General features: G+C 41.7%; 1 protein-coding gene across 3 annotated transcripts; it reads right to left on the reverse strand.

Annotated features, from left to right (window-relative positions):
- Positions 1-4,955: 4,955 nt before the first annotated feature.
- On the reverse strand, positions 4,956-25,174 carry CUEDC2 (CUE domain containing 2). 3 transcript variants are annotated; one of them, XM_072129486.1, is made up of 9 exons: positions 25,047-25,174; positions 20,432-20,523; positions 16,725-16,868; positions 15,299-15,360; positions 10,697-10,803; positions 8,690-8,857; positions 7,459-7,502; positions 6,002-6,062; positions 4,956-5,275 (listed from the first exon to the last, which is right to left on the reverse strand). In XM_072129486.1, exons 2-9 carry the CDS (start codon positions 20,503-20,505, stop codon positions 5,129-5,131), a joined length of 807 nt encoding a protein of 268 aa, XP_071985587.1. In that variant the 5' UTR covers positions 20,506-20,523; positions 25,047-25,174; the 3' UTR covers positions 4,956-5,128. The 3 variants fall into 3 exon arrangements, with proteins under 3 accessions (XP_071985587.1, XP_071985585.1, XP_071985586.1); XM_072129484.1 differs by having other exon boundaries at positions 7,459-7,511; XM_072129485.1 differs by having other exon boundaries at positions 7,459-7,511; positions 25,027-25,128.

Genomic DNA, 25,174 nt, shown 5'->3' on the forward strand with positions numbered 1-25,174 from the left:
AACAAAAAAAAAAATCCTTTGTATCCAAGTGGAGTGATGCTGGCCATAAATAAGTGTCAGGTTGGATCGGAAGGTTATGTATGGGGGTCTCCTGACGTCAGATTTTTTGGTATTTCAGCTATTCTTGCGGAAGACAAACCCCGACCTTTGGAGTCTGGAAGTGGCTTTCTCCCCAGACTCGTAAACAGTTGGTCAAGCCGGCCATACACGTCAGTAAGCCAAGCCCCTTTCACAATGACGTTGTGGGGACATATATACACCCCCTATAGGTGGCTATGGCGATGTACCATGCACAGGAAAAGATACAGCATGCTCTATCTTTTCCGGTGTTTACAGCCAGGTGCCATGCTTTGCTATAGAGAGGAGAGGGAGTGCAAATCCCTGCCCCCATTCAGCGCGGCTGTATGCTAGCCCAGGAGAGCTCATGGCAGTGTGAAAGAGGCCTAAGAAAGATAAACTCTAATAGGTATTAGCCATGGACTAATTAATAGGCAAGAACAGAATCCCAAAAAGTCTTTTAGATTCGCCTTAAAGGAAATCGACCACCAGATTCAAGGGTTGTTAACCATGCACACTTACATACTGGTGTGTGCCCCCTCTGGCAGGCCCTGCTCTTATTTTAGCTTTAAATTTTACATTTCAATTTTTTTCTGTAAAAACCAGGGCATAAGAAGCTTAAAGAAGAGCAGATCCTGCCAGAGGGGGAACTCACCAGTATGTCATTGTGCTTGGTTTACAATCCTTCATCCTGGTGGATGAATCATGATAAACCGAGTAAACTTAAATCATAGATCCAGGCCCCATGACTCTGGTAATCTTCTGATTCTTCTGATTCTTCTGATATTTGTTGTCCATAGCCTCCTAATATCAACTTTTAAATTATGCTATCAGAGCCTTTCTACTTCACAGGCTGTTACACTGTGCATGGAATAATTGCTGTCACACATGGACTGCTGGTTACGTTTGTAAGGTGGGGAGGGATACATTGATTCCTAATAAATCCAAGAGAAATAATTTGAGGATAACAGTCATCACTGCATGGGAAGAAAGCAGGTGACGAAAGGTCCTGCTGACCCTAACCCTTAAATTGTAGTCCCATGTGCCACATATGGTGGAAAATTCCCCACGGATTAGGGAATAAGGGTCTGATGGACCTAACATCTTCAATGGCATCATTAAAATGTTTTGTATAGTAAATAAAAATAAAAACCCAGGATGAAAGGGATCTAAATCGACAAGCAACAGCCATCTCTACTTCATTATTTATATTTATGAATAAAATGCCAAAACTGGCTGAGTGCAGAATGTACCAGGGAGGATCATTAGGCTTAAAAGGAAATCTACCATCAGAGTCAAGTATGGATAAACCAGGGACACTTACTCATAGATCCAGGAACAGTGAGTGGGGATGTTCCTATATTTGTTATCCATGGCCTCCTTCCTTCTAAATTCAACTTTTAAAATGATGGTAATGAACTCTCTTAGGGAGGGTGTTACCAGAGGTCCTATGTGCTGCAGATGCATAGGGTGCAACACTGTCTCTCCCTCAACCTGTTGTAATCTCATGTCAGCAGAGGACATGTCAGCACAGCGGGAGGGATGAAGTGTTCCTGCACAGTTAACAGCCTGTGAATCTACAGCACAGAGGGGCTCAAGTAATGCCTCCTAGAGCCCTTCAGTCTCATTAGCATAATATTTTAGGTTGATTAAAGAAGGAAAGAGACCTTGGATAACAAATAAAAGAATATTACCACAGTCACGATGCCGGGACCTATGAGTAATGTCCCTGCTTTATCATGATGGTTTTTGACGGTAGATTTCCTTACAGGAAATCTACCATGTGTTTTCATGCATTGTGAACCAAACATACCTTGAGAATGCTCGTCCTGCCTGGACAGTTCAGGCAGCTCTTTTATGTATGGCAACCAGCCTGCACCCAGCTTTTCCAAAGTCCTGAATTTTATAATTCTTTTTGAGCAAAACCACAATCCCACCAGGGATTAAAGAAGATATTTTTCTGCATCAGTGTCACAACAGCATTCTCACGGTATGTTTGGTTCATAATGCCGAAAAACAAGTGGTAGATTTCCTTTACATAAAAACAATTACACAAATGAAGCACATACATTACAAAACTGTAGATGTGAGGGTAACACATGGAAAATAGTTGAATACTTACAGCGCCATTGATGGAAGTGTTGGGTGCAGCCTCATTCCTGTAAATCTTATCCCGTTTCTTATATGCAAGGGTCCTGTCATGGTGTCTTGACATCTGTACATGTATAATTTGCTGTCACACTTCCTATCAGACACAAACTGCTGGTAGCACAGCAAATATTTCTGGAAAAGTTGAAAAAAACCTACATACCGTGCTCAGTCACTTAGGCTATAAAGAAGACCAAAGGGTCAAATGCTCTGCCAGGTTTTACTATATACAGCCTCTTCATCTGAATACTCAATAATACTCACCAGGAGGCCCAGTATGATAGAAATGCAAAAGAGAAGCATGAAATAAGGCAGAGATTTATCTTGGTAAATACATCTCTAATAGTAGATTTGGCTTGTAATGAAGCATTGGAAGTGCTTAGACTCCATGCACAATCGGCTGGCGTGCTGGAGTGGAGGAGGGATGGGTGCTGCTCAACCCTCTCCATAGGAAATCAAGCCATACGGTCGTTCTTACAGACATAAATATTACAGCAGGCTCCATCTTTTTTGTGGCTATGGCATGGAACATAAAGCACACTTTGTGCTCACCGTACAGAGCCCAGGTACAGCTATGGGGACGTATATCCGATATAGGTCCCTCAGATGGTCGTGTGCATGGGGCCTTACTTAGAGAAGATCTTCCCACAGTGGTGCCCATGGCTCATTGCTAATGTTTTTACCTCCAATGCTCAGTATTAAGCAAAAGCAAATAAAATTATGAAAAATAAATGAATCTATGGTGTCAGGGGGAGCCTGAGACGGGGATTAACCCTGTATAAACAGGTGATAGGATTCTACCCAGGGGCTCACTCTGAAGACCTAATTTTAGGGTTAGTTCCTTCTATGCTTAGGGTATTGGTAAGCCCCCCAAAACTCCTTAAAATTGTGCAGGAACTCCAGCAAGCAAACTTCTACTATGCTGAAGACTTAATAGAGCAGCAGAGAGCCATGTGCACCCCGATATCTACTCCCAACTAAGCAGAGATCCAAAAATGACACGACCCTTGGCTGTTAGTGTCTCAGCGGGCTCTAAGTGTTTGCTCTGGTACTCATGCCATAGGTAGGTGAACGCTACCATAGAGCATATCAGTCCATCAGGGCCCCATGGGACAGGATTTATGTTATTGTTTTGTAATGTGGTGTCCCCTGGCCACCCGCACACTTTCTGTCCACCATCGACAGTGCCTTCACTCCCTTACCGGTCTTAGCTGGGGTCTCTTGTTGTTCCTCTAACATGTACCGTTCTTGGACCTCTGATATTTAGACTAGCTGTTTTTGTATTCCTTTTGCACCATGTCATTATATAGCTGCACAACCTTTATTTGCCCATACTATGTGCAATACTTTTTGCCATTACATTATATTCCTTATTTTTTTTTTTTTTATGATATCACAAACAATTGCTTCCTCTTTTTTTCAGTCGTACTCGTTTTATTTTCATCGATTTGTGAAAAAATAAATTACATTTAAAAAAATAAAACACAAACAAGTCAACTAGCAATGTAAAAAAAAGCAAATTGGAGGATTTGGGAAGGAATGAGATAAAAAAAGCAAAAAAAAAAAAAAAAAGCAAAATGTTATATATCCAAATAAATAAAAGATCAATGTTCCCTCAGCTCCATCTCATACTCATGTGACTGAGAGCAAGTACTAAGAGGGGGTAAGCATAGGGCATATATTCTGTTGCACTAGCCACAAGCATGCAAATGAAGACTAGGATTAGCAGACACGTTTCAACATTAGTTCATGTAAAACTACTATAAAATCCAAAGAAAGGTGCATAGTAAAGCTTGGCACTCGTAATTTAGGATATTAGGCAGCATGCCATTAAATCAAACACATCACAGGTTCAGTACCTAGGTCAGTAATCAAATAAGGGGTTCCCATTCATAAGGGGGGGGTCAAGCAGTGCTGACGCTGCATCGACAGAGCCTCTGTTTACAGAGGTTGGTGGCCACGCTGGACCACAGCGACAGAGACGGATGACTATATTGAGTTTATAAACCCCTGATCTGGGACAACGAAAAAGGAATTGACGATAACAGTGTTATACAAGTGAAGTAAACATCAGAATTCTATGGAACATTCTACTGTTATTACACATAAGAATGCAGCTGATCAATAATCAGGCCAGACGCACACAAAGTGAAAATTGTCCATGTGTCTTTTCTTTTTTCTAAATGGATGGCACACGGCCGCACCACACGTAATACTTTAGAATAAATCACTGCCCATGGCCATTATTTCCTAGTCGGAACCATTTCTCAGGGATAACGCACAGAAAATGGTTTACCAGTTTTCTTGGCCGAGAGAAGGCATGTGCGTCTGCAAGTAGCCTAAGGAAATGTTCTGCGAGGGACCCGAACACTACCATTTATGATCAATGTGTACCACTCTTCATTATGTAAGAATTTTAGGGACACTTCTGTGTGAACGGGACATCTTCATTTAAATGTATAAATGTAAAATTCGACAACAGAGTAGAGTAATCTCCATTTACGACGCTGGTGGTCATGGAAGAGTCACCTGCAATTATAATAGTTAAACTTAATTTTTTAAAAATGCTCTTAAAACCTTTTCTGATGTCGTCCACCTAATAGATTGGGGAAGCTTAAAAAAAAGGACCAATTGAGTTCCTGAGAGACAACATGGAGCTGAACGTAATGCAGTATTAGTAGGGTGAGATCCCGGTGGTGTAGTAACTAAACTGGCCTGAGAAGCTTTACAAGTGGAGGTTAGGACTCTCCTCGCATCATATATTGCTTATTTATTGTGAAATACCCAACACCCCCTTGAGTGAATAAACCAGTGATAAATGATGAAAGTTCTCTTCTCTGTTACAGAGTGTATAGGTATCTACCCGTAGTGGTCACATGCTCCAGACTGAACAGAAGTTGGAGCCGCCCGATGCTTTCACGCCTCAGTGAAACTTGTACTTTCTTGCAGGCTTGAGATTTATGTAGGTTTTCTTCATCTCATCGCTCTCAGGCTTTTTGATATCTTTGTATCTCTCCCCCTTTGTGCTGACCACTTGGTTGTCAATGTATCGAATTAGTTTTTTCGGGGCCTAAAAATAAAGATAAAACTTGTTTTGAACCTCCTCTAATTTATGTAAACATATTATATTAACATTAAACCTGAGCCTCCCCTCTCCATAGTAATCCACGGCATGTCCTATCATTTCTCCGTGTATGGAGCCGCATGTGTGCAGCACTATATCACTAAATGTGGCCATTGCCAGACTATGGGGAACATATACAGCTTGCGGTCATACATACGTTCCCCCTATGGTCATGTGAATGTGGCCTTAACAAAGACTTTGATCACACATCCACAGGATCCACAGGCACTGGGACTGACCATGGTACTAGAGCCCCATATGCAAATTGAGCACAGATGTTTGGGTGTGATCACTACTCCATTCTTTTCTATGGGACCGATGGACATGGTAGAGTACAATACTCCATCTCCCACATAGAACTGAATGGAGCAGCAGTCATCCATGTGCATTACTGCTCCATTCACACAAGGGATTGGAGATATCCCAACAATTGGTCAGCCACCCATCATATTTGAATTTCAATTTCTAATCTTGTGGATTCTTCTAAAAGGAATCTTCACATTTTGACAAATGAATCAGGCACATCACATCCACGTCTTCAGGATTCCCTGACGACAGCATTCCTAATGCTAGTTTCTGGCTATTGCTTTCCAGTTGACACAATTCCTCCATAATATAATATAGCAGCACTGTATAAAATGGTTTTGTTCAGTGCCATGTTTGTGCTCTTACCTCTTTCGGCATCAAAGGCCTGTGAGTTTTTTTGTCATCTTCGTCATCAACCAACATGTATCTGAAGATTGTAAAAGAACCGTAAATTACAAATATTCACATTTCAATCGTGAACACAAAACTACAAAGTTAGAGCCCTGACCGAGCACAGTGCAGTGGAAAGGGAGTCCTTGCATCATATTTCTCTACTATGCAAGGACTCTTGTTTCACTGCATTATATAGGATCTAACCAGCAGACTGAGCACAGAATAAGCAGATTCTTGTAAAACTGTGTTCACAATGAACAAGAATTGCAGTACTGCCAGCATGTCTGTAATAATGTCCTTAAGGAATAAGTGTGAGCTTTTTTTAATCCACCAGAATTATTACTATTACGAAGTGCGATCTACTGTGATGTAGATATCTGAAGACTAGAAAAAAAAAAAACATATGGATAATTAAAAAAAATTTAGCAGGAGAGCAGCAAAAGTAGAAAATGTAGAACAGTAAAGGTTAAAGTGTCCCTTTCATTTTAGTTGCCTTTTCAGAATAAGCCGACACTATTTCTCCATCAGCAGTTTTCCCCTATACAGAAATCTAATCGTCAGTAATCGCTTCAGTCCGTTTAGTGTGTGGAGACTAGATAGTATAATGAATGTTCCCATAGACAACACACAAAAAGGTCTGGATATCCTGGAACACTGCCACAGTCTCTCATCCTAAAAGTAGCAGCTACACGAGGGTCATTATGCAGCAGTAATGAGCAGTATGTCTTCAATTTTAATGTTTCTCTCTCTATAGTGGATTCTGCCCCTATCTGCTTCTTCCCCCTTAGACTTCTTTTGACTGCATTAGTAACCTGATTAGTCTTCAGCCCAATTCAGACAGCTGTAAGCAGCCCATGGAGCATGTGTGATAGACGCATTATCAGGACCAACCACAGGACACTTACTGAATTACAGATTCAATATAATTTATAACCCACCGATGGAGATATCTGCTCATGCTGTACTTGGTAGTCCCTTGGGTGGTCTAACAATACATGACAGACTTCCCCGTATGAGCATGCACAAAAAAAGGATTTTCAATCGCTAAGGAAGACCACCTACTAGGCTCCATTGCTCAAAAAGTGGCATTGACAGCAATCAATGAGTTATAAGTTGTAATAAATCTCTTCCCACAAAGCTATGCATCAATCGGCTCAGCCCCTCCTGCTGTATAACAATTTTCTTGCAGATAAGACACTGTATACAATCTGCTCAGCTGCTCTATAATATGCCGCCTGCCAATAGGATACTCTGAGTACAATCTGATTAGCTCTGCCTGCTCTATAACATTCTGCCCTCTGATAGTACAGGCTTCAACATAAGATGTTCCCAATAGGCCTGCGCAGCAAACTGTTGGAAAAAAATGAGTACTGTGTGATATAACTTTCTCCCTAAAAACAGTGCAGAATATATATATATTAAGTACAAACTTCTGTAAGATGAATTCTTTCAGGTCTTCCTTTTTTGTAGCTTTCTGCAACACCTAATAAGACCAAAAAGTTGTTACTAGTAAAACAATAAAACACAAATCCCGCCTTCACAGAATTATCAGAACACATTAGCTGATCAGCTAGCCCCACATTTAGTTTTGTTGAGGTGTGAACTAACTCGCTGATCTCTAGGGAAATGGCAAACGGTCCATTAGGTGCTGTACAGTCATGGCCATAAGTTTTGAGAATGACACAAATATTATATTTTCACATGATCTGTTGCCCTGTGGTTTGTCAGATGTTTTGATCACATACAGAAATACAAGTGCAATCATATGAGTAACAAAAGCTTTTATTGACAGTTTGAATGAGTTACTGCATAAAGTCAGTATTTGCAGTGCTGACCCTTCTTCTTCAGGACCTCTGCAATTCTCCCTGACAGCTCTCAATCAACTTCTGGACTAAATCCTGACTGATAGCCGTCCATTCTTGAACAATCAGTGCTTGCATTTTTTGTCACAATTTGTTGTTTTTTGTTTGTCGACCCGTCTCTTGATGATTGACCACAAGTTCTCAATGGGATTAAGATCTGAGGAGTTTCCAGGCCATGGACCCAAAATCTCTATGTTTTGTTCCCTGAGCCATTTAGTCATCACCTTTGCTTTATGGCAAGGAGCTCCATCATGCTGGAAAAGGCATTGTTCATCAGTTTTGTGCAGTGCAATGATGACGGCACGTGCTTCTTTAGAGATAACCATGGTTAACAGAAGAGAAACAATGATGCCAAGCACCAGCCTCCTTTTAAAGTGTCCAGTGGTGTGATTCTTACTTAATCATGTCAGATTGATCTCCAGCCCTGTCCTCATCAACACCCACACTTGTGTTAATGGAGCAATCACTGAAACGATGTTAGCTGCTCCTTTTCAGGGAGGCCTGCAATGAAGTTTAAATGTGTTTTGGGGGAAAAAGTTCATTTTCTAGGCAAATATTGACTTTGATCAGCTTAACAGCAATTAATTGCACTTTATAACATACTGGAGTATATGCAAATTGCCATTATAAAACCTGATGCAGTAGACTTTGTAAACGTTAACATATGTATCATTCTCAAAACTTATGGCCATGACTGTAGACCAGGAAAGAGCAATATATACCATAGATGATTAGCTCTACATTCTGAAAGTATTTATTACTAATATAGTGTATGATCAAATGTCTTCCCATTACACACCTGCGGTTCTGGTGGATCATCTAGAGTCACCTCTCTGTCCATTATGATCTGTACAGCATCTTCTAGGTTTCCTTTAGCCATAGAGAGCACTTGTTCAGCCTGACGCAGTGTACATGCTGGGAACATCTCCAGCAACACCTCTACATTATTCTCTGTATCACCCTTCTCCTAAGAAAGATGTAAAACCAAGAATGACTGCTTATTGGTGATCTGAATGTTCGGAACAAAATCTTAAGATCTGCAGTAAAAAATGATTACACAATAAGGCGAGTTACTAAGCTATGTGGAAAGTCACTAATATCGGCCTCCAAGGTGTCCATTTCAGTTACATATTATTATCAAGACAATATTACTAAGTACTGAATGTATTTTCAGAATCGCTCAGTTAAAAAAAAGACATTTTATGCAAAGCAATAGCTTCTTGTGTTTATGGGAAACCGCATAAGAGGTTTCCAGTGAGTGACCAAAAAGAGCTCGGCCCGAGGCTAGAGGTAGTTGGAGTTTTGTATATGTGCATACAAAATCAAGTACTCTGCCCCAGGAGGACTGTATATTAGGGCAGGACCAAAGAGTGATACATGTCAGCCACTACTGCCCCACACCTGAAACAAGCTGGTGATGATATGTTTCCCATGCTGTAGTTACTGAAGGGAGATATATAGCCTGTGTGCGCAATCTTCAGGAATGTTTCCCAGCAGGAAAAAGTCAGGGTATATTTTAGGGAATTGAAAACATATAAAAACTTATGTCAGTCATGAGGTCAGGATCTAGAATGGACCATGTGCTGAGGTCTGGGTGTCATAGTCAAGGGATTTGGCGGAGGACGGTATAGTGTGCAGAGATCTGTCATTGTGGTTATGTCAGGGAGGGGAGTCATCCCAGATGTTTTCCCCCATGAAAAGCAGCACTCACATATGAGGCGGTTTTCTTCTAGTATGATTTATAACAATGTTTATTGATTCAATTTTATTCATTATTATATTACAGAAAAGAAATAAATCGAATCGAATGTCTGCTGCCAGATACTACATGACCTGGTGTATGTATACATATGATAATGGAATTCACAATGAAAGAAACTTTTCTGTAAGCCTTCATAACCACTTATAAAGCCTCAGCAGTGGGGGAAGAATGTGAGTGTGAATGTAGCAGAGCTCACCTGTGCCTCGGCTCCTTCAGATGTTAGTGTGAATGTAGCAGAGCTCACCTGTGCCTCGGCTCCTTCAGATGTGAGTGTGAATGTAGCAGAGCTCACCTGTGCCTCGGCTCCTTCAGATGCGAGTGTGAATGTAGCAGAGCTCACCTGTGCCTCGACTCCTTCAGATGCGAGTGTGAATGTAGCAGAGCTCACCTGTGCCTCGGCTCCTTCAGATGCGAGTGTGAATGTAGCAGAGCTCACCTGTGCCTCGGCTCCTTCAGATGCGAGTGTGAATGTAGCAGAGCTCACCTGTGCCTCGGCTCCTTCAGATGCGAGTGTGAATGTAGCAGAGCTCACCTGTGCCTCGGCTCCTTCAGATGCGAGTGTGAATGTAGCAGAGCTCACCTGTGCCTCGGCTCCTTCAGATGCGAGTGTGAATGTAGCAGAGCTCACCTGTGCCTCGGCTCCGTCAGATGTGAGCGTGAATGTAGCAGAGCTCACCTGTGCCTCGGCTCCGTCAGATGTGAGTGTGAATGTAGCAGAGCTCACCTGTGCCTCGGCTCCTTCAGATGTGAGTGTGAATGTAGCAGAGCTCACCTGTGCCTCGGCTCCTTCAGATGTGAGTGTGAATGTAGCAGAGCTCACCTGTGCCTCGGCTCCTTCAGATGTGAGTGTGAATGTAGCAGAGCTCACCTGTGCCTCGGCTCCTTCAGATGTGAGTGTGAATGTAGCAGAGCTCACCTGTGCCTCGGCTCCTTCAGATGTGAGCTCACCTGTCCCTCGGCTCCTTAAGGTGTGAATGTGAATGTAGCAGAGCTCACCTGTCGCTCGGCTCCTTAAGGTGCAAGTGTGAATGTAGCAGAGCTCACCTGTGCCTCGGCTCCTTCATATGCCACATGCAGTCGGTTCTCTTTGGGTTCCACGACACCAGACTCCGTTGTCAGTGAAATTTTAGATGTTTCAGGAAAACAATTCTCTACAGAAAAAGGATTTTGAAATAGAGACGTAAATTCCATTGCTCCAGATTTATTGAAAAGTGAATATGACGAGACCAAAAGCCCTAAATTCAACACTTGAAATTTAGCATTTTACATAATCCATTAGGAGAACAGACTCGTCTGAGACAACTATGCAATCCACAGGAGAATAAAATAGATAAATGTTTTATAATCCCAGAGGAGGAAGGATTTACCAGGGCATCTTATAGGCTGCTTGCAATAAACAATGTCAGGGGAGAATCACACCTGGGAGCCCAAATATTTGCTGGAATTTGTACAATGTTCTCATAAGTAAAATTCCCCAAGTTCGTCCATTGCCAAAGATTGTCGGTTCTGCTTACCATTTATCTAATAACCACAGCCATAGGAGAAAACATGAAATCCTGCATTTATAGTGTAACCAAACTTTCTCAGGTACAAGGCCTGACAGGCAGAGGTCTAGGGTGTGTGGTGCTGGTTAACCCAATATTACCAGATATAACTGAATCATATCCCTCCAATATAAAGCGACATAAGGTACAAGATGATAAGACGCATATGATGCCTCCTCAATTAAGGAAATAAACCCTACCATGTGGTGTAAATGAAGAGTTACCGTACATAATTATGTTATATTATACATACTGGAATAATATTGCTATTAGCAGACGAAATACCAAGGTACATAATCTGTAGACAGCCACCCAATCTGCCCCTATAAAGTGACAAACAAAATTTCTTCACTGAGAACTGGAAGAGATGATGAACACCTATGTGGAGCCCGGGAGTAAAAGGAGAGCAGACAGGAGCAAGGGGTTGACGCGACAGTGGGACAATAAATTGTAAAATCATTACAGTTGTAAATATCCAAAAAACTCCCTATGGCCCTTCATATTTCCTCTGCCATCCGGACTAACCATCTCTCCAAAGAAATTCTTCCTGACAAATATGCATTACTGTGAATTATCCAGAAGATGTCTTTGGAAACTATATCCAATATTGTTTATAGAGTTCATGTACGAGTAGAGATCATGTAGAGTCCAAAGGTTGCACGATTAAAAATTAAATGGGGTATTCCCATGAAGATAAGATTCTTAATTATACCCGGTATAACAGAATAACACACATTCTCTAATTCACCTTTATTAACAAAAAATACTGCATTTCACAGACATAAGTCCAACTTGTCTATCAGTCTTGGTATATACAATTTTGGTTGCCCTGGGATCCGACTGTAAATCTTCTCACTATGGTCAGGACAGGCAGATTCTTCTAATGAATAGCTTCTCCTATCTGCACAATGGAGTGCTCTCTGCCCCTCCCCGCTCCATTACAAAACGTTCTCACACACAGACAGTTCCTGCCGGAAAGCAGCACCATATAGAGACTTACTTTACAAACTACAGACAAGACCTGTCACCAGGGAGCTCATTTTCACAAAAGGCAGGTTACAGAAACCCATTACCCCTGCATTGCAAATATGCCTTTGTACCTTCTCTAAGCATTTGCATTACAATATAATTGTGTGTTATAACTTACCTTGCACCCTGACAGAATACTCTGTGTAGTCCCAGGGGTTGGGCTTTGGATGCATTTCAAAAAACAACATGTGACTATTCTGTGCTGCAGACTGCTCAGCTCTTGGTCCCCACCTTTGTGCTCCTGTACTGCTCCTCCCTCCCCCACTGATGTCAGTTCACCAGGCTGTGACCCCTGTGAAAGAGCAGGAGGGAGGAGCTACACAGGAGCACAAAGGGCACAAGCCAAGAGCTGAGCATTCTGCAGCACAGACAAGTCACATGTTTTTTGAAATGCATTAAACCAAAGCCCAGCCCCTGGGACTACACAGAGGATTCTGTCAGTGTGCAAGGTAAGTTGCAACAAACAATTACATTGTAATGCATATGCTTAGAGAAGGCAGAAAGACATATTTGCACTGCAGCTGTAACAGGCTTTTATAACAGGTCTTTAGGGAAAATGAGGTCCCTGGTGACAGGTTCCCTTTAATAGCAGGGAAAGGAGGTTTACCAGAGCTGACTGTTTATGTTATAGCAAAGCTGACTGTGTGTGTTATATGTGAGTTAGCAGAGTGTAATTGTGTTTCACATCAATCTCATGGGATCTCTCATCTCTGACCTGTTTCATCTCTCTTTTTCTATGTGTCAGATACTAGTGATTGTCCAGAAGCTAAATAAAAGTGTAGATAAACCCTGTACCCGGATAATCTAACGCATTGTTAGCACACAGCATCTCATACCACAGGGTGATCATGAAGTGTCTGCTGAGGGGGTGTACAGACTGTGGGATTTTACTCTGACTATCACTAAGTTATAGGAACTAAAACATCAATAAAATTGAGTAAAGTTGTATGTAAGGAGTTAAAAATTATATATTAATTGTGTAAACATCACTGGGGAATTAAAATTTGAAAACTTTCTTTCATGGGTAAACCCCTTTAATCTTAGATCTATTCAAAGAATCCTTAGAAAACCCATCACACCTCCAAAAATAAAAATACAAAGCTTTATTCCAAAGTCATCAAACCGTGTGCGGTAGGTGAAAGACCTATGGTTTTGAACCTTAGTTCCTTCCATGATCTATTCAACCCCTTAAGGACGCAGGGTTTTTCGGCTCATTTCTCGCTCTCCAACTTCAAAAATCCATAACTTTTTAATTTTTACGTGTACAGACCTGTGTGAGGGCTTATTTTGTGCGTAACAAATTTTACTTTCCCGTGATGTTATTTATTTTAACATGCCGTGTACTGCGAAGCTTAAAAAAATTCCAAATGTGGAAAAATTGAAAAAAAAAACGCACGTGGTCACGTTCTTGTGGGCTCAGTTTTTACGACTTTCACTCTTCGCTCCAAATAACACGCCTACTTCATTCTTTGGTTTGGTGCGATCGCGGTGATACCAAATTTATATAGGTTTTATTGTGTTTTAATACATTTTCAAAAATTAAACAAATGTGTACAAAAAAGAAAAAAAAATTTTTGCCATCTTCTGACACTAATAACTTTTTCATACTTTGGCGCACGGAGATGTGTGAGGGGTCATTTTTTGCAAAATGAGGCGACGTTTTCATTGCTACCATTTTGAGGTCTGTGCGACATTTTGATCATTTTTTATTTCAGTTTTTATGTTATGTAAAAAGGTGTAAAAGGCGCATTTCGGACATTTGGGCGTCATTTCCCGCCTCGGAGGTCACCTCCGGCAGTAACCGTTTTTATATTTTGATAGATCGGGCATTTTGGGACGCGGCGATACCTAATATGTTTGTGATTTTTACTGTTTATTATGTTTTATATCCGTTCTAGGGAAAGGGGGGGATTTGAACTTTTTTTTTAATTTTTTTTTTCTTTTTTAAACTTTTTTTTTCACTATTTTTTAGACCATCTAGGGTACATTAACCCTAGATGGTCAGATCGCTCCTACCATATACTGCAATACTACAGTATTGCAATATATGGCATTTTTGCAGGTCATACATTACAATGAGCCACTGGCTCATTGTAACGAACCTGCATAAGCCATGTAGCCTCGTGTCAAAAGAAGACCCGAGGCTACCATGGTAACCGATCGCCGCCCCCCGATGACGTTCGGGGGCGCGGCGATCGGAAAAAAGACGTCGGCGCCCGTGCGCCGGCGACGTTGAGAGGGTTAATGGCTGCGATCGTTGCAAGCACCGACCGCGGTTATTAGCGGTGGGGGTTTTGTGCAAAATGCAAAAACCCCCACCTCTGTATGAAGAGGAATCAGCCCGTGAGTCCTCTTCACACATCCCTTATACCTCTGCGCCGTAGAGCTACGGCGCAGAGCGTTAAGGGGTTAACATACAGGGGGCATTTTTAAGGAAGTAATATTAATCCCGATTATAAACTCTGATAAGTAGACTGCACCGTAATTGTAAATCTACAAATCAATCATAAATCTACATGCTGTTTTTTATTCTTCTAGTAGGGGTAGATTTTTATAAAACTGCACATTCATTCGCTTCATAGCAGAATCCTTTAGGCCAGTGATGGCAAACCTTTTAGACACCGAGTGCTCAAACTACAACCAAAACCCACATATTTTTTGCAACGTGCCAATGTAACAATTTAGGCAGTGACTCATTACTCCGTGCTCTGTCACAGGTTTAAATCGTATAGGCACCAGAGGACACCAGTAGTAAAAAGAAGAAGTTCGGATTATCATTGAGCTTCCTTTCAGGGTCCTGGCTGCCTGGGAGTACAAGTGGCCTTGAGTCCTGTTTAGCAAACTCTGTGCTGGGTGAAGGTGCGGGTGCCCACAGAGAGGGCTCTGAGTGCCAGCTCTGGCACCCGTGCCATAGGTTCGCAACCACCGCTTTAGCCATTTACTTGTTTCATTCTCTGGCTCAAATTCTGCATTTAGCCTATTTAGTATATTTCTTTATTGTCTTGGTAACATAATGACATGATCCACTGTATTACCAAGTGTCTATATACAAATAACTAAGCACATGACTTACCCTTATTACGAGCTTCACTTAACCGCCCCGATAGTTCAAACATCATTTCATAGACTTTTTCACTGAAAATGAAAACAGGTTACATTAAACAAACGCAGCTACCTACTATGTGTACAATGCACGGCGAGCAGTAGCAGTATTAGGAGGAGCACAGACTATCACTGACATTATGCACTGGGCTACATGTTGCACAGCAACAATTCTACCATCAAAATCCATCAAATAACACTTACTCACAGATCCAGGCACCAAGACTGTGGGAATCTTACATTTGCTTTCTACGGCCTCCTTCCTTCTAAAATGAACATTTTAATTATGCTAATAAGACAGGAGGGCTCTGGCGGAAGTTTAGTGTCATTAGTGTCATAAATGTCATTTAAAAAATGGATTTCAGAAGGAAGGAGGCCATGGATAATAAATATATTAAAATTACAATAGTCCCAGTGCCTGGATCTATGAGTGAGTGTCCTTGGTTTATCATGATGGATTTTGGTAGATTTCCTTTGAATGGAACCTGTCGTCACAGTCCTACAGACATATCACATGGCTAAATTTATCAGACTGCAAGGGGTCTCAATTGTAAGACCCCCACAATCAGCAGTATCGGCACTGCAGGTTCCCCTCATAAGATCAATACTTCTTAGTTCACAGGAAGACTCTTAGAAGTGAATGGAGCACATGGCAGAGCTGTATCCTGTACTCCATTGATTTCTATGACTTCCGGAGCATATTTTACCTGAGATGAGTTAAGTTTATAGGCTGGGATGGGGTCACTTCAAATGAACCCACCTTCCACCCTACAGCACCTAGAAACATGATTTTGTTGACCTATTAAAGATAAGCACCCTGCAAATGAATGGAGCAGTATGAAGGTCAGAACCCACAGCCTGAAGCCAGTGTAATGGACAGGAATATGAAACAAGGACTCCCTGTTTGCCGGCCAAACAGCAGTGCCAATACTGCAAAGGCAGCCCAATGCACGGCGCTCAGTCTTTGGGAACCGATCAGCTCACAGTTTATTGTATACTACGGTTTTAGATTTTGCAGGAGAATATAGCGAGAATGGTTATTGCTCCCAGCAGGTAGAGATGGATTTTTTAAATAAATCAAATTTGTGGAGAAACATTAAAATTTGGTGCTTTTCACAAAGAGCAATCATAAATGTGTGTTATCTAGCAAATCTGACAGTTCAGTTCCCAATGCAAGCCAAAAGGATACTGGTAGGAATGTTATACCACATCCAAGTACAGAGTACAGTGATGTCCCTGTCTGCAGAATATGTGGCTAGATCAATGAATGGAAATACTTTTTAGCGATATCTTTGTAATGAATGACACCCTGTTCCTCCAAGGTATATTAGCATTCAACTGATTTTAGTGTCATCTAAATCCTAAATTAACTTATGTGGATGCTTAATGCACAATACCTGCCAATATCAGCAAATCCCGGGATGTAGCCCTCCAACATTTCCATAAAGGTTTCCATATCAAAGTCTTCCTCAAAGGAGTCTGGAGATCCCAATTCTTCTAACACGCCAGTGACGTACGAAAAGAACACTTCATCCATCGCACTAAAAGGGGTAAACGGGGAAGACACAGAAGTTATTCACACGTCATCAGGGAGACGGTCACTAAATTGCTTTCATTTTACCATGTATGGGGGATGCATATACGGCTGCATATACGTCCCCCATTGTTGTCTAGGGCTCAAAACACGTGCTCCCCGTACCGTGCCACGGCTGCAAAAAAGAAAGAACATGGCCATGCGGCACACCATTAGGCTGTATGTGATTTCTCCATTTCTGTGCCGTATGAGACCCTATATACATGACGTTTTTAATCTGCATGCAGCACGTATTGAACCTGTATTTATATGTCCACATAGACTACTAAGGTTATAAGGAACTCAAATACAGGTGAAAATAGGACATGCTCTATATTTTTACGGTACGGTGTAAATAACAGCAATGTAAATGGTATGGGCACATTCACACTGACGTATTCCCGCGCGGCTACATGGCTGGATGCAACTAGTAAAAAACGGTACGGTATGGGTAGCATACAGCCATTTTTATATGTGAATGCAGCATTATTACTTATGCCAGAATTTTGGCACAATACAGACACACTGTCACATCTTAAAGAGAGTCCACCTCTGTATTCGGGCATGTGCTCAGAGTCTTGCACTGCTCCCTACACTTCAATAGGATATTCCTTTACATTATTCTCGGAGTACCAGGATTGACCAAAAACAAAATTTTAGTCAGTATGCAAATCAGCTAATTAATACACCTGGATAATGCCTCTAGCTCTAGGAGTAGCCCTGTTGCTGCAAAATAAAAGTTGTGTTTCAACAATCCAGGTAAACGGAATAAAATAAATACAAAGGTTTTGTCCAATTAAAGTACAGAGTGATGTACAAGACTTTGGGGACAGTTTGTAAGGGAACACCTGACTTCAAGGTATAGTCAGGAGGCCACCTACTCTTAAGATTCGGATGATTCATCTTACGTAAGCCTTAAAGGCTTCTCTTGTTAAAGGGGTTGTCCACTTTCAGCAAATAATCAACATGGTTTGTGTAAGGAAAAGCTATATAATTTTCCAATACGCTTTCTGTATCAATTCCTTGTGGTTTTCTAAATCTCTGCTTGCTGTTCTGCTATAGAAAGCTTCTATGTTTACTTTCAGTGGTTAGAAATCTGTCCCTGGTCATGTGATAATGTGTCGTGCCCCTGTGTGACAACACGCAGCTCTAATTATTGTCCGGGAGAATAACAGCTCGTGCCCCTGCGTGTCCATCACATAACCATGGACAGATTTCTATCCAAGATTTCTATAGAAACAGTCTTAAAAACGGCGAAGAATTGATACAGAAAGTATAATCAAAAACTTTTCCTTACAAAAACCCTATCAATAATTTGCTGAAAGTGGACAACCCCTTTAAGCATGTACAAATCAGCATTTCCAAACTGCAGGCTCTTCTACATTCAAAGTTCTGGCCATAGGGATTTCCCTAGCACTGGTCACATGTTATTTTGCTGTCTCACTTAGAGGAGAATAGCTCCTGCTCTGCTCCCAGTCAATGCACATGTGTGATATAGAGAGATATTTATCTGACACTGCTAGACATGGGAGAATTAAGACTGAGCAGTGAGTGATACATATGGAATAGGGGTGGCTTAGTCTGGGAAGCAGCTATATCACACTGAGCCGTGTACTGTGAGATACAAGAGAGTGCGACTGGGGGGAGCAGAGCACAAGACGTCTTGGAGCTTGCAGCTGAGGTTTGTGCACAAGGAGAGATGATAAAATGATGCATTTTAGTTACAGATGTGCAGTGTAAAGCAATACATGCAAGCGGGCTGGCAAAAAGGGTCTTTTTATACAACTGTATTGGTCAAATTTTTATCCCTTTATCAACATAATAAGTAGAAAAGTGAACAAAAACACTGTCATAGCTTTGAAGACCTGTCTGTATGATATCTACCATTTGTGTCTGGAATAGCGTTGCACCGATACCAGAATTTTGAGTGTGATATGATACCCAGATACTTTCAAGGAAAAAAAAAAAAGTATTATCAGAACGTTTAGGGAACGGCCACATGGGGCATTTAGATTGCGTTTAGAAATGCAATACAAACATCTGGGGGCGGGGCTCAGTCTGACCACATTTGCATTTCCATTGAAACACATGTGATCAGTAATGGTCACCAGTGATTTGTCAGGAGAAGCTTTAGTGCTTTATGACAGTGTCGTATATGTATTGTAAAGGTTATCTTGGTAATGTTAATATAATATAGTAGACTAAATAGAATTTGGGTCTCAAGTAAACAGGTGTTTTTGATGTCCGCGTGCTATCCTTTTTTTGCGAAGGGCAAGCATATGTGGGGAAAAAACAGATGGCGTAAGGATACAATATGGACTGATCACAGACATCACGCCCCATTTTTTGCAGATCAGCAGCAAACACGCCCGTCTGAATGACCACTAACTTTTTTGTCTTATACATTTTTATTAATTTACTTTAACTGTATTATATGCTTAGAATATTATAATCTCCATAATATTAATAATATCTCGATAATCATCTCCATAATAATAGTCTCTGAGAAGATCCCTCTCTATATACTAGTGCATTAAGCCTGTGTCACATTGTAACAGTAAAACTATTGGTTGCATAAAATAGTCCCATATACCACTAAGCCCTTAGCCTAGTGCAGTGATGGCGAACCTATGGCACGGGTGCCAGAGGCGGCACTCGGAGCCCTCTCTGTGGGCACCCAGGCCATCACCCCAGCATGAAGTTCACCAGACAGGACTCAAAGAATCTTCCTACAATGATAGGCAAATTTGCCCTCCTCCTTTCAACTGCCTTGGTGTCTTTAGGAGGCTGAACGATTTAAAGTTGTCAAAGAACAAGGAGAAATAAATTACTGCTTTAATTGCTGCGCTGGCACTTTGCAGTAAATAAGTGGCTTTTGGTTGAAGTTTGGCCACTGAGGCTCAAAAAGGTTTGCCATCACTGGCCTAGTGGATTGAGGTTCTGTCCTGTCTCTATGTCGCAGGTGGAGTGTGGAGGTTGTGGGTTCAAATCCCAAGCTGTGCAAAAATGTAATTAATTGAATTAAATAGAGACCTTGGGGGATATTTATCATACACTGGCGCAGCTGGAGCCCCGCTGCTGCAAATTCGCAGCCCGATACATCAAGAGGCTTCTGGGGCGGGAGGCTGTGAAGTGTTTATCCTACGCCAGGCATGGCAGCAGCAAGTGCGCAGGGACAGTAGTGGGGAAGCCCTGGAGATGTAGAGACACCATATACGTATAGATGGTGATATCTCCCTGATGACATGGTCCCTGCTCTGCAACTAACCTGACACATCTCTCAAAAGGATTCCCTGCCCGATTTCTTCTCTGCAGACAGATACAAGAAGTGTGTGGAAGTCATTCAGTACCAAAAGTAACAGAAACCGGGTATTGAACCGTTCTGGCTTTGAAAGTATTGTACAAGTACCGAGATTTCGATGCTTTTGCAACCCTAGTCTGGAAAATACAGAAAATGCAGCGGACCTGTATAATTTCAGCTCTACCAGGTCTGTAAACCAGGTCACACATCTATAATTTTTTAACACTTACCTTAAATCAGCATCAGGTATATGAGACTGGATGAAATCGGTGAGTGCATCTCGGATAATCTTTTCCAGAGACATCTCCTTTATAATTTCTCCCTGGCAGTGAATAAGATGAGGAGTTAGAAGGTATTTCAGTTTCTGAGCGCAGCCTTTCACACAAGATCTCACAGCTTAGAAACCAGACTAAAAAAAGCTGCAGATTGTTCTATGCCAAGAGAAAGCAACAGAAACAGATGATCAGAAATAGCACTTTATACCCAAAATAACCAATATGCTGGAGAAAGCCTAGATGCATGAAAGCTGTCTGTCTACACCTCCTGAATCTGAAAATCACTAGTGGCAATGACAACCACCAGGAATTTTTCGGTAGGTCATACAAAGTGCACAAATTAGTATGACAGCAAATGCACACACTATGGCCGACATTTATCAAAAACAATGTAAACTGCCCTAGGTGCAGTTTGCTTGTGTAGTGTGCAGAGGGCGCCAGATACATGAATTGTGTTTTTTGCACGTTTTTCATGAATCTGGCGCCCCCTGCATTGCTCTGACTGCAACGCACCAACTTTTCTTTGTGCACCTTAAACATAGGGCTTGCACAATTCTGTTGCACACTGCATGATAAATGTGGCACACGGTCCAAAAGGTACGCCCTTTTCAATGCAGAATTTTGAGCTGCATCGGGTATAGTGAAATTTGAAATGATTGACTCATGAATCAACAAGGCAAGAGCTAGGCTGGAATCCTTGTGAGCTGTTGTAAAAGGAAGTGATGTTAGAATTAGTGATACAGAATATCTGACTAGTTCCCTTTAAGACCTCTTTTGTCCAAAAAGTTGAACTGTTGAAGATTGTCTTTCTCAAGACCTTGTTGCCACTGGGCATCTATCTGAACGTTTCTTGTACAATCCCTATTGAATTCTAATTCTCTTGCATGAGATACTGCCTGCGGCTCCTTGCAGCTTTCCCTGGTGAGATCTGCAGATCTACATAATGAAATGCAGCGAAAAGTCACCATGATCAATGTTCAATACAGCACAGGACAGTGGTAAGACTAGCCTGGACATCAGGGTGAACGGTCCACCTTCACAAATAGGGATTCCCAGCAATATCTAGGGAACAATCCAGCCTCGAAACCTGCCCCTTATTCAAAACCGCTTGCTCCCTACCATCTTAAAGTTACCTGGAATCCAATGTAAGCAACGGAGTTGTTTGACCAGGAGGAGGCCTTGGTGGACCTCCAGTCTCTAGTTACAGGGTTATATTGTGTGTGTAACTCTGCCCGGCCTCATCAAGAAGTCTAACTGTATCCACCGGACCCCATAAGAAGGCTACAGGCCTCCAAATATTACTTGCAAGCTGAAGAGGATTCATTTATCTATACACATGGTGAACAGTTCTATGTGGCTTAATCTTATGATTTGGGGAGAACAATAACTTGATTTTCAATTTTTTCAGCTTCAATTTTTTACTCCATCACCTTTTAGTCAAAACACGGTAGAGGAAGGCGCCTTATTGGTGGAAATGATCAATTATGCGAAGTAGCTCCCCTTCTGGTGGCAGGAAATATCCTACATCTTCAAGACACACAGACAGATGGAACTAGGCTATGGAGAGTAGAGGTAATGTTTTGTAGCACCACCATCTCACATAACACAATATGAACATGTCCAAAAGCAAATAATAAAACAGGTGAACTATTCAAATGTTGGTTCTCTTATTATATGCATTTGCCCTCTGACTGATTATACAACCATACATAAGAAAACAATTCCTGCAGTTGTCGGATGTAACATCAATCAGGTCTCTGAAGCAGCCGAGGGATCAAAGTTCCACTTGACAGAACCATTGAATTCCCAGTCTGATCAGTCATGGACTTGTGAAACTTCACAATCCTGTCTGGAGCAGCTATTAGACTGACTGGTATTCAATGGCGTAATTAATACCGATCCAGCCCGGTAGTACGCGGAGGAAGAAAGCTCAATCCGCAGGATTTCTAATAGGAATAGTCCTTGACGGCTGCCGATTCAATACACAATAAGCCAGAAAGCATCACAAACACAGGGGTTGTTAAATGCTGGCCAGAATACAGGTCGTCCCCGGGTTACATACAAGATAGGGTCTGTAGGTTTGTTCTTAAGTTGAATTTGCATGCAAGTCGGAACTGTACATTTTATCATTGTAATCCCAGCCAGAACTTTTTTGGTCTCTGTGACAATTGGATTTTAAAAATGTTGGGTTGTCATAAGAACCAGGATTAACAATAAAGCTTCATTACAGACACCTGTGATAACTGTTACAGCTGATCAATGTAGCCTAGGACCAAAGTACAATAAACTACCAATATCCAGAGGTCCGTTTGTAACTAGGGGTCATATGTAAGTCAAGTGTTCTTAAGTAGGGGACCGCCTGTACAGGCAAAAATGCATAAAACTTTATGTAGCACAAACATTCCAAATATTCACTACATGCTACTTGTTCAAATGTTTGTGTGTGCAAACAACTGTTCCAAAACCTTAAACCACAGAGTACCTGGACACAATGTATAATAAACATCCATACATTTTACAGATTTAAAGGGCTTTTCCCCGGAACACAAGTTAGGCCCTATCCTATTTTGCAATTTTTGAAATTGTGACTAAATTAATGTATTTTTTTTTTAAATGTATACATTCACAAAGGATAAAATGCCAAAATACACAGCAAAGTTTCCCACCCAATTTGTCCTGTGTGCACCAGTATGTGGTACACGGCAGGGCATTAAAGAGCAGGAGCGTCATTCAGAGCCAATTTGCTGTCACGTTGTACAGACCATAAAATTTTAATTTTTTTTAGTAGTGTGGACACATGAGGGTTTATTTTTTGTGTGATGAGAGGCACTTTACAGATACTTCAATTTGGGGATGTACCGTATATCTTCTTGATGAGAACTTATTAACTTGCTGGGTGAAAGCATAAATCATGATTCTTGTTTTGGGCTTTTTGCATACTTTTGGGCATCATTCACCGTAGTGTAAAAATAATATGTTAAAGAGCACCTGTCACCTAAATTTTCAGCACTAGGAGCTGCTTACTAAAGTAAGCAGCACCTAGTGCTTGATCAAACGCCGCAGTGTTAGAGTGATAGCGTTACCAGAAACCTCCGGTAACGCTATCTAACACTGCGGCGCCATAGGTTCGCCACCACTGCTCTAAGGGATGGAAACATGTGTAAATTAGGGTAAAAAAAACATCCTTAAAAATATGCATATGAGCTGCAGGCACTCAGGATACGTCACTAGATTGCTTCTAGGCGCCCTCTTATGATTATGTACGCACAACTCCCACTCTGTACCCACGCTTCGATCGTGACAATGCGCAATCTGCAGGACTGCGGTCGGTGGGAGCAGGCTGTAAAGTTCGGGGAATACAGAAACAGATGGCGGAGCCAAGCAGCGCTCTGGTAAGTAACATAGCCAGAGTGCCTGCAGCTCATGTGCATATTTTATTTTAGAAAGACTTTTTTTTTTCTTTTGTTTTTTTTTTTTAACACTACTCTGGTGGTTCCAAAACCTAACATAGATGTTGCCATCCCTGGAAGGATGAGTGTGTAAGTTTGATGGTAGATGTCCTTCAAATAGTGAAACTGTGAAGTACAATTTGTTACAAAGAAAACAAACCTCTATAGAGATCTGTAAATGGAATTTTTTTTTTCAAAGTGATGGATTTTTGAAGATGGGGAGTAAAAAGAAACAGATAAAGGGTCCATAAGGACCAATTTGGCAAGCTGTGTGCAGCGTAATCTGTGTGCGCTATATAAAGGAATTAATAATAATTAAGTTGTCAAAGTCCTGTGTGTGCTGCAGGAAATAAGGCCATAATTTAGCCCAGTGGTGGCGAACCTATGGCACTCGGAGCAATCTCTGTGGGCACCCAGGCCAACACCTCTGCACAGTTTCCAAACAGGACTCAAAGCCTCCTCCTGCAGTCCCTGGTCACCCAGGATGTGCTGTGATCAGGGCTATTTTAAAGCTACACGTCCTTAGCTGCCCAGGACTACAGGAGGAGCAAGGAGGTACAGCCAAGGCTGCGTTATTATTGGAGCTCCTGCTATGGGCACCGCAATTCTTGCTCTTCAGGGCACCATGGAAGGAAGCTACAATGATAATCTGAATGTCTCCTCTTTCTTTCAACTGCATTGGTGTACTTTAGGACACCAATACAATTAAAAACCGAGACAAAACAGGTAGTAAAATGTTACTGCTTAAATTGCCACTTTCTATTTAAATAAGTGGGTTTGGTTGTAGTTTGGGCACTCTGTCTCAAAAAGGTTCGCCATCACTGATTTAGCCTATATTACATTGAAGGAGAGAATAACCAGGATGGAGTGCACTGAGGCCCTCAGACAGACACAGCACTATGGCTGCAGTACAGCATGCTGAGGGGCAGCTGCTGTAGTGCTGGGCTCTGGTCCATGTCCACAATGAATCACTGTTATGATAATGGGAGCCCGTCACAGGGACACAGGACGCCCGTATACAGGTGACCACAGCGGCACATACACAGGAGGCTATAGGACTACACAGCTAGACACCCAACCACCACAACAGCACAAACCAACCTGACAGCGTTCAAACCTACCGCTCCAATCCAGGACTCAGGCAAAGGTGCAACGCCGCGCCTCTCACAGACGTCACTTCCGGAAACAACATCAATGGAGGCCGGATACTTCTCCCGCCATGTTGGTTGTGGGCAACGCTTAGATTATG

The sequence above is a fragment of the Engystomops pustulosus genome, chromosome 11 (genome assembly GCF_040894005.1).
Source record: "Engystomops pustulosus chromosome 11, aEngPut4.maternal, whole genome shotgun sequence".
In the NCBI taxonomy this organism is placed as follows: Eukaryota; Metazoa; Chordata; class Amphibia; order Anura; family Leptodactylidae; genus Engystomops; species Engystomops pustulosus.